General features: G+C 42.0%; 1 protein-coding gene across 1 annotated transcript in view; it reads left to right on the top strand.

Moving 5' to 3' along the window:
- The window catches only part of SESN3 (sestrin 3), a 162,056-nt gene that overhangs the window by 92,795 nt on the left and 54,845 nt on the right, over positions 1 to 14,416 (top strand). The window contains exon 5 of the mRNA XM_029602374.1: positions 11,570 to 11,803. Within this exon, the coding sequence (XP_029458234.1) occupies positions 11,570 to 11,803 (234 nt within the window). The remainder of the gene's footprint in view (positions 1 to 11,569; positions 11,804 to 14,416) is intronic.

Raw genomic sequence — 14,416 nt, 5'->3', positions numbered from 1 at the left:
GCTTCTGTGTCCGAGTCACCCCTTTGGAAAGGTACAAATTTTGACTTGGCCTCACCAGACCTTTGATTTCAGGGATGGAGCTGGGCACAGCAGTGTAACTTCCCAAGGTTAGACCTGGGTTCTATGCCTGGTTCTGGCTTCTACACCCTCGGCTGACTGGGGATGCTGCAGAGGCAGTGTTCACAGCCTCCTGGGAATAGAGAGTCTTAGCTATTGTATAATAGTGACACCTGCTGACCACTCTGGGGGGCATGTGCACCTGATTTTAGAGGGAGCTGCAGTTTGTGACCAAGGCCAAGAATTGTTGCTGCAGTGGCTGGGGATTAAAAAATACAGGAACAATGCTGGGTAGCTGCAAATAAAGGCCTTTTTTTGGTTTGACGTGGAAGCCCAAAATAGCAGCAGGGAACTGCTGAGCCAAGCAAAAGTATCAACCCAGGTTTACCCTAGGTGACCAGCAATATCAATATAGGGCTGTTCATTCAACTTTGCCTTCAACCTCTGTCGCTGGTCTGATTTTTATGGAACTCGCTCCCAGAACACATCCATCTCATAGCAAATACCAAAGAATTCAAAAAAGTACTTAAAATATACTTTTGCACCTTTGCTTATAATAATACAGAGATACAAATTCTCTATCCCATCAAGAACATTGCTATCACCAAATTATTATTTATTTTATCCTATTTTTTTTATCTTCTATCATTCCTATGATTGATGTTTAGTCTAACACATTTTATTAATTTATTTCTTTTATAGATTTTATTCTGTTTGTAATTACATTTTATGTATGTATGCCGTCTTGTAAACCGCTTAGATCGATAACAATTGTATAGGCGGTATATAAGAATTAAAAAAAAAAATAAATAAATAAGATGGTATTAACTTTGATTGCCGTGCTGAAGATGCAGAATCTGTTTTCCTGGACCTAGATGACTTATTCATCAGGGAACAGATACACTTAATGATGCCAGACCTGCAACAAGGTAAGTTTCTTGTTGCAGGAACATGGGCAGATTAGCAGTTGGTACGAGTGTTTTCTGGACCTATCACAGGATCTGTCTCACTTTTAGAGCAAGTTTCTATACTAGCTTGACAGAAGCCAGGTTACTGGAAGACAAGATCATCTCTATCCTATCTGAAGTGAAGTATTTCACCCCACTAGAAGTGGTCTCTGCCCATCTTTACTTTTGGATCTTGGAACTTGTGGTTCCCATCATAAAGATGATGATCACATGATCCATGTTGTATGCATGAGCCCTGTAGCCCTAATTCACTCATTTGGCATGCAACCAGATCAGGTTCCGTCAAAACTACTGGTTTGAACAGGGAGGTGAAAAGGTTTTGCTCCAGAGAATGACAAGATAAAATCTGGACAGGTACAGGGAGCAAAATATGCCCCAGTGACTGCAGATACAAGCTATGTTTCCATATCAGCCTTTCAAGAGACTTAGGACATTGCATCTTTTTGCTTTGACAATTTTTCAAGATCAGATTTGTTCATAGTACATGACCGGGAAAGTTTTGAAACTGATATGCATAGAGTAAAGTCTTGTCAGCCTTGACAGTAGGTGATATTGTGGGACATCTGGAGATGCATCAGACTGAATGAACAGAGCAGCTGTTGCCCTGAGGGATGGGAGTTTTAAGACTGAGATCCTCAAAATTCATTTGCACTCTGTGGGGTACTGATGGTGTCTGCCTACAGCATGAAGCAACAAAGGTTATTTGATCACTTCAAGGATTACAGGGCCTTAGCTTAGATATGCTCACCTAAGATTTTTAAAGATTTTCACAAATGTTTTTTTGTTTTTTTTGCCAGCATGGGCAATGCTGTTTTTGGTGCTAATAAAAGTTAATGTTTTTTGCAAAGCAACGGTAGTATTCGTGGCCTCTTTCTGGCCCCATGCAGTCTTGGTTTCAGAGTTGCTGAATCTGAAGGTGGGAGAAGCCTCTGATTACCACAACTTCGTATCAAGCTATGGTTTCCATAACTAATGGCCTGGAGCAGTGGCGTAGCCCACCTACTTTGGGCTCAGACCCACCTAATTGGCGTTGCCTGGCGGCCCAAGAAGAGATACCCTGTCACAGGGCCGCAGCAGACAAGCTGGGTGTGCATATACAGGGGAGTGGTGGCTGAGAGGAGGAAGAGGCCTGCGAGGCTACCGGTGGACCCCATCTCACTGGTGGCCAAGAAGAGGAGAAGGCCTGCGAGGCCGCAGGTGGACCCATCCCACCAGCGGCCAACTAGTAGGACCAGGAGGCTGACGGTCAAGGGGAAAAAAAACGCTTTCACCAGAAGGCACCCATTTTCCTCTTCCTCCATGTGTGCCAGCCCTGCGGCATTCAGAACACATGCGGCTAGTAAGTGCTCTATGCAGTTCTCATGTATCATGAGATCAGCAAGGAGGACGTGCTAGCCCCGCAAGTTTTGAATACCGTGGGTAGTCACAAGATGGGGAACCTGTCTGTGTGTTGTATTTCTATGTGTGTGTATGTGAATGGTTGCCTGCGTGGGGGTGTGTGAATGGTAGCCAGGATGTGTGTCTGTGTGTGTGAATGGTAGCCTGTCTGGGTGTGTGTGTGTGAATGGTGGGTGCAGGTGTGAATGGTAGCCTGCCTTGGGGGGGGGGGTTGATTGGTAGATTTCCTGAGAAGTGGGGTGTGTGTGAGAGAGAGCATGTGGGAGTGGGAGGTTTTGTGTATGAGAGAGTGGTAGCCTCCATATGAGAGTGAGAGCCTGTGTGTATACATTTGTATACAAGTGGGAGCAGGAAGCCTGCATGTGAGAGAGCATGTGAGAGCCTGTGTGTTTGTGGGGAAATATGAAGCTGTGTGTAAGAGAGCATGCAAAAGTGAGCCTGTTTGTGTGTGTGTGTGTGTGAGACTGTGAAGGAGAATGGGAGATAGCATGTGAGAGCCTGTGTGTGTGAACATGTGAGAGTGAGAGCCTGTGTGTATGTATGTATGTATGGAATGGGAGCCTGCATGTAAGAGCCTGTGTGTTTGTGGGAATTGGAGCAGGTGTGTAGCAGCATGTGAGAATGAGAGCCTGTGCATATTTGAGGAAGTATGAGCCTGTGTGTTGAGATCATGTAAGAGCGAGAGTCTGTGAGTAGGAGCATAGAAGAGTGGGATCCTTTAAGAGCGTCTGTGCGTGAGAGAACATGAGAGAGTCTGTGTATGGAGGAGGAAGGAAAGAAGACAGGAGGAGAGAGAAGGCACAGAAAAAAAAGGAAACCCTGAAAAAGAAAGAAGGAAAAGACAGACAAGGGAAAAGACCAACAAATTAGAAAAATAAGATCAGACAACAAAGGAAAAAATTATTTTTCCTTTCAGCGATTGGAATATGCCATCTTTGGGAATGTGCATTTCTTATATATTTGTATTTTGCTTTTTCTTCAGTATTCCAGTGTTCATAAAGTCTGGTTTCTCAGACTTTCCATTTCAGTTTTGCTGTTTCTAATCTATAGTCTCTTATGCTGTATTGGGTAAGGGTCTGTCTGTGACATGCATGTATGACAGAGAATGCAGTATTTTGGCTAGCGTGTAGTTTCTCTGAGGATTTTGTAGCCGGTTTGTTCTGTTTGCCCATAAGGTAGTGTATTAGTGTTTTAGGGCCTGGTGTGATGTTTGCCTTGCTGCCTTTTCATGGATAAGATTGCTGCTGTTTTGAGTCCTGAGAGTTACTGCTGTTACGGCATGGTAAGATTCTAGGTATTTATTTAGGAGGGGTTTGTGTTACTTCACAAAGTGTTTGGCAGTGAAGGGAATTTGTTTTGCTATCACTGAGGTGATGCCAGAATTTTAATATTTTTTTTGCATGGCCTAGTTCTGTTCTGCACCTGTTGCAAATCCTTTTATGATTATTGCTGTGTTATTGTAGTTCAATGCATTTTTGGAAAGAAGATTCATAAAAGAATGTTACGTTTTATTACGTGATAAGATCTGATGTTTCTGTTAAGTGATCTTTTGTTTACTTTTTATATAATGTGCATTTATAAACTGCAATAAATATCAGATTAATACAGATTAATAAGGCATTTTTTATGTTGGTAAGTGCTTGAAGTAATAGAACTAAAATAATTTAAAATGTCACTCACGATGCATGATGGCTGTTGTAGACTACACAGAAATCCATTGTAAAGTGCCTGCTAAGACATTATTTATTGATAAGAGTACATCTAGTAGGGTCTAGATCTGTATGTCTGCTGCCCACCCATGTTAACCTTGGGCCCCCCCCAAAATATTTACTTCTGGCTATGCCCTTGGCCTGGAGGTTGAGAAGAACATCCTGAAATCTTAGGGCTACTGTTTCAAGATTTTTCTTTCCCCCCAAAAGTTGTTTATATTCACATTTACAGAGAGATTTTTATGCCCATTTTTGTGTCCAGTGCCTAGGAATCCCAAAGAGATGAAACCTCTCTCTCAAGAGAACATTAAAGTATCTCCTACAAAAGATAAAGGGGTTTGTTTTTTTTTAAAAGAAATATTAATTTGTCTTGAATGGTACTAATAAGTATTTAATCAATCAATCCACAGAAGCTGAAGATCCTCACTCACGAATTTACTCAATACAAAAAAAGGAGGATATATGAAGTTCTCTTTTATAATTGTTTAAAATACTAAATTGAAAAACCTTATCAACTATTTATATAGGAACAAATACCATCAGTAGTAGTGCAAATGGACTATAATCCATCGCCTCTCGCCACGCAATGGGCCCCAGGCGAATTCAGCATTTATTTCAAGCACTTAGTATACAATCATTTGGTATTGTTCCTAATATTTATTCCACAATATTTAATATTTATCTACTAAGAATTTTTTTAAATTTTTATTTAAAGTTTATCCCAAAAACCCAAAAAACTTATTCATTTATGTATTTCTAAAATATAGATCAATTATTTCCTAGCATAAATTAACTGTCCACCGTCATTCAGTTTGTTCAATCATTGACATCCTGGAACAAAATCCTAGGATCAAATATACTTAGCCCCACTGTTGATGTATTTTTTCTCAAATTGTCCCGACATGGGCCATGTCGGGACAATTTGAGAAAAAATACATCAACAGTGGGGCTAAGTATATTTGATCCTAGGATTTTGTTCCAGGATGTCAATGATTGAACAAACTGAATGACGGTGGACAGTTAATTTATGCTAGGAAATAATTGATCTATATTTTAGAAATACATAAATGAATAAGTTTTTTGGGTTTTTGGGATAAACTTTAAATAAAAATTTAAAAAAATTCTTAGTAGATAAATATTAAATATTGTGGAATAAATATTAGGAACAATACCAAATGATTGTATACTAAGTGCTTGAAATAAATGCTGAATTCGCCTGGGGCCCATTGCGTGGCGAGAGGCAATGGATTATAGTCCATTTGCACTACTACTGATGGTATTTGTTCCTATATAAATAGTTGATAAGGTTTTTCAATTTAGTATTTTAAACAATTATAAAAGAGAACTTCATATATCCTCCTTTTTTTGTATTGACTAATAAGTATTTGCCAGCTTCTAAGGTTTCCATTGTCAGATAGATGTGACCTTGTGTCACTGAATCATACAAGAACATTCATAGAACTCCTGACTTCCCCTAAGGATATTCAACTAGAGTGGTCTCTACTTTAATGGGGGTAATTTTATAACACTAAGCATAAGTTACATCAATTTACCAAGTGGTTTTACACACACACGTCTGCTAGTGAGACCTCCCTTGGAATACTGTGTACAATTTGGGAAAATTCACCTTCAATAGGATAATAAGATGAAGCCTGCACAGGGGGTGGCTACTAAAATGGTCAGTGGTCTTCGTTCTAAAGCATGAGGGGATAGACTTGAAGAGCTAAACATGTCTACCCTAGAGCAGCGATTCTCAGCAGGTGTGCGGTGGCTTCCCGGTGTCCCGCTGCCCCGGTTGAACAGGAGACGCACAAATTCTTCCACTAACACTGCTGCCGTTCTGTCCATCCCTTCCTAGTTCATTAAATATAAAATCTCCCCTCAAGACTCCCCCAAGGTCCCTGGCGGTCCAGCAGGGGGGGCTCAGGAGCGATCTCCTGCTCCCGGGCCATTGGCTGCTAGTAATCAAAATGGCACTGGTGGTCCTTTGCCCTTAGCATGTGAACGGAGCCCAGGGTCCTGAGTGAGAGCAAGCCAGAGGGGGAGAGAGCATTTGTGTGTGATTTACAGCATGTATGTAAGTAAGAGAGAGCGTGTTTGTGTAAGTGTGATTGACAGCATGGGGCAGATTTTTAATCCTATGCGCACGGGGTACATTTGTGCACGCTACGCGCAAAAATGAACACCCGATTTTATAACATGGGCGCATGTTATAAAATCTGGGTCGGTGCGCGCAAGGGGGTGCACCTTCCGTGCGCCGAGCCCTAGGGGAGCCCCGATGGCTTTCCCCCTTCTCTCCCCGCCAGCCCTACCTAATTCCCCCCCGCTCACCTTATTTTATTTTTTACGCCCGCCTCTTGCAGGCATATCTTGCGCACGCTGGCCGGATGCAGGCACGCGAACCTCCGGCACGGCTGCGCCCCAGGATATACGGGGCTTGCGCACACCGCCGAGCCTATGCAAAATAGGCTTGGCACACGCAGGGGCAGGTTTTCGGGGTCACGTGCGTAACCCTTTGAAAATCTACCCCAATGTGTATCAGAGAGCATGTGTGTAAGAGAGAGACTCGTAAAGGAGGTGAGTGTGTGAGGGAGACAGAGACTGGTTAAGGAGGTGACTGAAGAGTGTGTGTCTGTCTGTCTGTCTGATCATGGGCCCTAAGGAAGAGGACCATGAGGACAGAGCTTCAGCAGCCACTGCTGCTTCTGGTGAGTGCTATTGGCCTACAAAGGAAAGGAGTTAGGAGAGCTGCTGGAGAGGGTAGGTAAAGGTGGCTTTTTAAGTTTATTTTTCTTGATTGACTACCTTTTTAATTATTGGTATTATGCAATGTCTGCTGTTTTGAAATATTTTATTGATATTTGGATAATTTTTATGAGGTTTTAATTGTTGGATGTTATTCTGTTCATTAACTGTTTTGTAACATTTATTAGTATAGATTTACAGTTATTTCTGTGTGGGGATATACAGCAGCTTGGCTTGTTCTGTTTTCCTAATTGGGGATGTATTAGTGTTTAGGGCCTGGTTTAAATTTTTGTAGAGTTGCCTTTTCATAGATAGGGTTGATACTGTTTGTGTGTGTTCCATCATATGTGTAACTTTGTGCGGGTTAGTTTGTGTGCATTATTGCAGATCCTGGGACTGTGTTAGGTGCTATACTTCTCTTTCCATTTCTCCATGTTCGCACTGCATGCAGAGTGGCTTTTTTGGTTTTCCATTCCAGTTTCTGCCTCCATATTTATAATTTGGGTTTTTCTGTACTTGGTGAAGGTCAGTTCTGGGTGTGTGACCGAGGTGAGGTATTTTACTAGCATGTAGGCATTTGTATCAATCTTATTTGTTGTGTTTTCTCAATAGGACATGCATTAGTGGTAAATTACTGTCTTTTCATAAGGAAGGCTGTTGCGCCTGGTAGTAGAGGAAGTTTGTTTTGCTTTTATTGAGAATTCACCCAAACCAGAATATCTTTTTTTTTTTTTTTTTTAATATGGTGAATTGTATGGGGAATATCCTAGTTCTGCTCTGCACCAATTGTTGGGGGGTCGAGTGGGGGGTTCCTGTGGATGCAGAGTGTGTTTACATTTAGCCTTGCGACAGTCACATGTTCAGTGTGTCACGCATGTGGGAACCATCTTGGTATGTCCTGACCGAAAAAAGGTTGAGAACCACTGCCCTAGAGGAAAGGGGAGATATGACAGACATTCAAATGTCTCAAAGGTTTCCATGGATGGGAGATGATCCCTTTTCAATGGAAAGGAAGCTTTAGAGCACGAGGGGCCATGAGCTAAGGTTGAAAGGGGGGAGACTCAGGAGTAATTTTAGGAAATATTTATTTACAGAGAGGGTGGTAGATGCATGGAACAGCCTCCCAGTGGAAGTGATAGACAAAAACAGTATCTGAATTAAAGAAAGCATGGGATAAATACAGGGGCGTCTCTAGGGAAGTGATGGGAATTGTAATGCTAAATTGATTGGACAGATGGGCAGACTGGATGGGCCATAAGGTCTTTTCTGTTGTCATGTAATCTCTGCAAAACCACACATACACACACAGTTACATCTACTCTTTGCTGTGTATAGTTTTGCTGAGAATCTACACACACACATTCAGTGATCGATTTTAAAAGATAAGTTCCAACCCCAACCCTAGTGTAGACTACTCTCCCTGGAATGCCTCTCCCCTATGCATGTAAAAATGCGCACTCATATCAATCACGTAGCTTTTCCTAAAGGGCCATTTCTGTAGGCAAAGCATTTACTTTATACGTGGAAATCCCTTTTGAAATTTATGTTGGCAAGACTTAAGCTGCTCTGGAACAGTTTGTCATACAGAATGCTGTGGCACAGATTATTTCTGGATCAAGGATTTGTGATTCTGTTTCTCCAGTATTGAAGAGGGTACATTCGCTTCACATTTGTTCCAGAATTAAATTTAAGATTATGCTTGCTTTTAAAGCAATTCATGGATTTGACTCAATTGCTTTAACCTTGTTTTAAAAATCTGTCAACTGCTGAATATGTTAAGATCATTTTTTTTGTAACTTATTGGAAGTACTGTCCATTCAAGCTATGATTTGACTGAGTCCAGAGAGATTATTTTGCGTGGCTGGTCCACGTCTTTGGAATGCACTCCCTGAAGAGTTAAATGAGTCATCTGATTGTAAGTTTAGAAAATTAAGCCCATTTGTACAAGCTTTTGAGGAGCTGGACCAGAGTACTGTCTTTTCCATTGAGTAGGTGGCTAAAATACTGGCAATCAGAATGTGATTTATTTTGTTATATTACTGCTGCTTGTTTTTAATTGTTACTGTGTTAAGTTTTTGTTTTGTTTTTTTTTTGTCTTGAATCGTTGAGGGGCATTTTATTTTTAGCTTTAAGGTTGTGTGAAAGTGTTCAATTTGTTTATGATTTTATTAAGTACTAGCTGTACCCGGCCACGCATTGCCGTGGCTCAGTCTGGTTTAATTTCACAATGCGCACTTGCTCTGCTCCGGCCGTCCCAACTCCCTCCCCCCCCTTCCCCGGCAGTGGACGGACTGGCTCGGCGACTCTTCTACCCTTTCCTCCTCCTGTGTGTAACTGTCCGGCAGTCCCTACTCCCTCCCCCTTCCCCAGCGGCGGAGGAACAGGCTGAGCCGTTTCTCGGAGTGGTGACTCGTCTGCCCTTTCCTCCTCCCCTCTGTGACACCCAGCACGTAGCGCAGAGCTCTATGGTCCGCACATGCGTGGTAGAGCTGCTCTCTACTGTGCATTTGCAGTCCGTCGGTCAGAGCCCATGTATATTGTAGATAGCGTGTGTTGCTTTTACGTCCAACAGATGGCGCTGTTTTTCCAAAAAAGCATGTTTTTACCTGTCACAGGTGTGACATCTATATAATATAGGTATATAAAAACACGCGCGTATTCGAATGTGACGTTGTGTCAAAATTTCAAAGCAATCGGTGAAGAATTTTCGGAGATTTAAGATTTTGAACAAACTAACATTTACATTTTTATTTATATAGATATTTGAGTGTCATCCTGTAATCTGCTTAGAATTGTGGATAAGTGGAATATGTTTGTTAAATACATAATAAATAAAAAAGTATGCAAAGCAGCAAACGGGGGTTCCAGTCCTCCCTTCATTTGTCCAGTGGGCAAAGTTATCTCGTAGTTTTATCTAGCTGATTCAGCATTTGGGGAACAGGTTCTCCCAGCTGCTGTGAATCCCACCATATGCTACTTCAGACATGTCCTGACTGCTGGGGAGGGGTAGTGGAATGGAAAGTTTTTCCTCACAGTTAATTCCTGATCTGTTAACTCCTGCAGCAGTCAGGACCCACCCTCCCATAAAGGGCTTGGGTATCCTGCTGATCATCTAAACTGCTTCGGTGTCATTTTTGACAAGCAGTACTTGGTTGAATTAATATGCAGGACCTGTTGGAGCCGCTTTATAATGCTAGCAGACAATACTGAGATGTACATTTCAGGCAGTCATTTGCTAGAGAAGTGCTTGGACCGGCAGGAAGGAGCATTGTGAGAGGGAGAGGTGGGGACAGGAATTGCCTTGATAGCAACTTGTGCTTTAAAAGCTGCTGGTCTTACACATCCCTGGAGCAGCAGTAACTCAAATCCTGACTGCTTTAGAAGTTAGTAAAACAGCAACTGGTGGTGAGAAATTCTTCTGTGACTTTTTTTTTTTTTTTTTTTTTTTTACACATTAGTGCTCTGTAGGTTCAGTGCCATGAACCTCATTTCTTACTTTTAAGTAGTTTTTTTTTTTTTTTCTAATGACATAAAAAAAATCTAATTGATGGAAAAATATTTTGAAAAGTATTGAATGCAAATTTTTTTTTTTTAATACAACTACTTAATAGTCAAGGATTTATTACTTTGCTTGTAGTGGTTTTTCACAATTTTTCCCAAGATGACCCATATCATTTTTGTTTTTTGGTTTTTTTCCCTCTTTATCTTTCAAGAACAGCCCTATTAAGTTTCAGATAAAACACACACACTCACACTCACACTCTCACACACACTCACACTGGCAGAAGGTTAAAAGCACATCAACATGCCAGTATTCACCTGACACTGCATCCATTTCCTTGGATGCTGCTGTGCCTCACAAGTTTTAAACTTGTGCTAATTCATAATTTTTCTGTCGACTCATATCCTGTGGCTAGTATATATACGCCTGTGCATCTTTTTAGATAAAATTCTTTTGCAATGCTACATTTTTTTTAGGTGGTTGGAGGGAGGAGGGAAGAAGCATTTGGCAGAAGTGTTGAATAATTTGAAAATAGAAATATGGTGGTTATCAAACATCCACCTAGGGATACAGATCCTAATGAAAACAGCTCATGCTGTTAGTACATTTTTTTAAATTCTTTTGGCAATAAGTCATTTGTACTTCCCACAATTATAATATTTTAAGGTTGAACAGAGGACCTGTTATTCGGCCTGGCCGCACCGCTGAATATACCCAGGTAAGTTAGTTAGCTGCATAAACTTATCCAGCTAACTTTAGACCTGCTCAGTAAAAACTTAATCTGGCTAAGTAGTTCCTTCCCATCCCTTAGCTGGCTAACTAATTGGCTGGGTAAGTAGTTATCTAGCTTAGTGGTGGCCGCTCACTGTGGCCAGATATTTAGCTACTGCTAAATGTCAGGCCCCAAGTGATTGTTTCATTGCCTTCCTGATAGAATATCTGATGAGTTTTATCAAATAGAGGTTTAAAAGTTGGGCTTAAGTCTAAGAAGACGAAGGGCCAGTTTTATGAATTCTTTGTAGGTTTTGATGCCGCGTTGTATGTCTTGATTTTGCGCAAAGCATTTTTTTTTTTTTGTCGAGGACCTGCATGTCTGCGAGAGTCCTGATGTACAAAACGAATCCTCGGAAGCTGGAAGTGCACTAGTGGTGAGGTTTGGCTCTTGACGTTAAAATTTGTTTTTGTTTCAGGAGCTGGTAAAAACAGGGGAAAACAACTGGTCTTTGGCTGAGCTGGTGCATGCCATGGTCCTGCTGGCACATTATCACGCCTTGGCAAGCTTTGTGTTTGGGAGTGGTATTAATCCAGAGCGAAATCCAGATACTGCCAATGGATTCAGGCCGGAGCTGATCAGTAACTTCTGTGAATGTGACCTTACCAATGACAATAACATAAATGCGTCTCTCCTGAGTAGCAACTTTGGGGTTAGTACCAAGTACAGTATGCTTTGCAATTATTTTTTCCTTCACTATGTCTTTGAAACCATTCTGTTTTTCTCTGTTTTCATTCCTAAAATATACCAGCAAATTAAGTGACCCTTCTGGTTCACACAGACGCTTCATTGAAAAGCTCTGATGATAATGTGTTATAGAATTCCTAATGCTGCCTTCGGAACCAACGAAGAATAATCTTTCCCTCTGTGTGCTGCACCCTATTACAGGACTTGTCCTTAAGTATGGAAAAGAAAAATATTGATTCTTTGTTTTTGTTTTTTTGTTTTTTTTGCAGGCTGATATCATTTCATGTTTTTGGGGACTGTTTTTTGGAGGGGGAATGCCTTTCCAAGGTGGCAATTATGTTTATCGGATTTAGCATTCATGGAATGTGTGTGAAGAGATATCTAGATGTCTCCTTTTTCTTCTAAAATTAAATTCAAATGTACATAGTTGGTGCAATAATTGACGTAATACTACTACTTCATTAGTATGGCATTGACTGCTTGGCCAAGGCAGCTTGCAATGTTATTTTGCGGAGTGTTGTCTGGGTGTTAATTCCGTACCTCAGATCAGGTACACATTTCAGAATTTATGTACTGAGAAACAAAAATGATAGCTCTTTTAAAGGCCTTATTTGCTAAGCTTGTTTCCCATAGAAACAAAATGTGAAAGCCCTAGTAAATCAAGCCTTAGTATGATATGATCAGTTGGCCCCTTTTTTAGAATTTTGTAAATTGTAAATCCCCCTGAATAGAGCCATATATCTGCCAGGCCTCCATCCCTTTGAACCTAAGAATTGCCACACTGGATCAGACCAAAGATCCATCAAGCCCAGTATCATGTTTCCAACAATGCTCAATCCAGATCACAAGACCCTGGCAAGATCCCATGTTGCTATCATGCAGTGATAAGTAGTGGCTGTTCTCTAAGGGGTCGATTTTAAAACATCCGCATGTTCTTCCATGGATGCGGCTATTTTATAATGTGTGCGCATGTCATAAAATATGGTTTTCGCGCGCACACGTGCGCTGGATTTTAATGCCCATGCAGGCAGGTGGCCTCCACATGCAGGGGGGGTATTTTTTTTTTAAAATACGCGCGGCGACGTGATCATCCGATTCCCAGTCCTCTCCAATTAAGGAGCGGACTGGGAGGGAACGTCTCTATCACCCTTTCTACTCTGCCTCCCTTTTCCCCTCTCTTCCCTGGCCCCTAAAACCCCTTTTCCTACCTTTTTTCCTTTATTTCACAACGTACTTGCTTCCCCAGGACAGCATCTGACGCTTTCCTATTTTCTTCAGATGGATTATTTTTCCTATTTTTTAAAGTTCTTTTAGCTAAAATAGCCTTTAACCTAGCCTTTTAACCATGCCACTAGTCATTTGGCTTTCCACACATTAAAAGTGGAAGGAATACAACTGGACTGGACTTCCAAGAATTAAACTATGCCCACACCCAATGTAAACGCGTAACCTTTGTAACACCGCTCTGGGACACATCGCATACACTACGGCTGTCGGCTGCCAGCAATCAAAATGGCGCCGACGGCTCTTTCCCTTACTAGGACACTCGGGAACGCCAATAGCGGCAGTAGCCCATGTGACATAGTAAGGGCAAAGGCCCGTTGACGCCATTTTCTAAACTGGCAACCGGCACACCTTCGCCCTTACTATCTGAACGAGACGACCGCTCCCATTGCTCCATCTCGAGGGCCCGGCGTCAATACGTCCATGCCGGAACGAATGCCCGCTCCACCGACTACCATTTTTGAAAGGTATCGTTGGGCCTGCAAGGGGGGGGGTTGTGGGGATGTTCTTGCGTCCATGTTCGGGGGGGGGGGCCAGGGGCCAGTTCTGAGATTCTGCAACTCTTGTGTGTTAGACTATTTCGCCGGCCTGGGGGGGGGGGGGAAGGGAGGGTGGGGGAGGCTTATATAAACACAAACGTTTCTGTGGGGATTATTTGGGGGTGCAAAGGGGGAGGGCACACACAAACACATACACAAAATGTGCACCATCTCCGAAAGGTTACAAAACAGCCTTCACCAGGTGGGGAGTCACTGAGGTGACAGTGAGGGAAGGGAGAATGAGGAGGGAGGTAACTGTTAGGGGAGGAAGAATGAGGGGAGAGGTGAGTGTGAGGGGACAGAGTTGGAGTGGGGACAGGGGAGGGAAGGGGGGGGAGTGACCAAGGGGGAAGAGGATGACTGAGGTAAATGAGCAAGGGGCAGGGAGGGCAAAGAATCTGACTCAGCCATTGCAACGCGTGGCAGGGGTCCGCTAGTAGTTTATAAAAAGAGATGAAATGCATATTATAGATAATCTTTAAATTAAGCATATCCCAAAGTGGTTTTCAAAGGTGAGCCAGCCCACTCTCATTGGGAGTTAAAAAAAAAAAAAAAAAAGCTTTCATTTGAGAAAGTTAAGGCAGCCTTTAAAAATTGAAGATATTTGCTAACATTTTTCTTTTGAGGTCAAAGGTGGTTTGTTGAAGCTAGCTTTCCTGTTTTTCCAAAAAATGTACAAAAATTTGATAGTTTCAAAATGGCTCCTACAAGAAGTAATGGGAGCTGCTGAGTGCTCCCCAAGAGTATTTACACCA

The sequence above is a fragment of the Rhinatrema bivittatum genome, chromosome 5 (assembly GCF_901001135.1).
Source record: "Rhinatrema bivittatum chromosome 5, aRhiBiv1.1, whole genome shotgun sequence".
Taxonomy (NCBI): Eukaryota; Metazoa; Chordata; class Amphibia; order Gymnophiona; family Rhinatrematidae; genus Rhinatrema; species Rhinatrema bivittatum.
The sequence above is the reverse complement of the archived record's forward strand: the minus strand, read 5'-3'. Positions and strand labels throughout refer to the sequence as shown.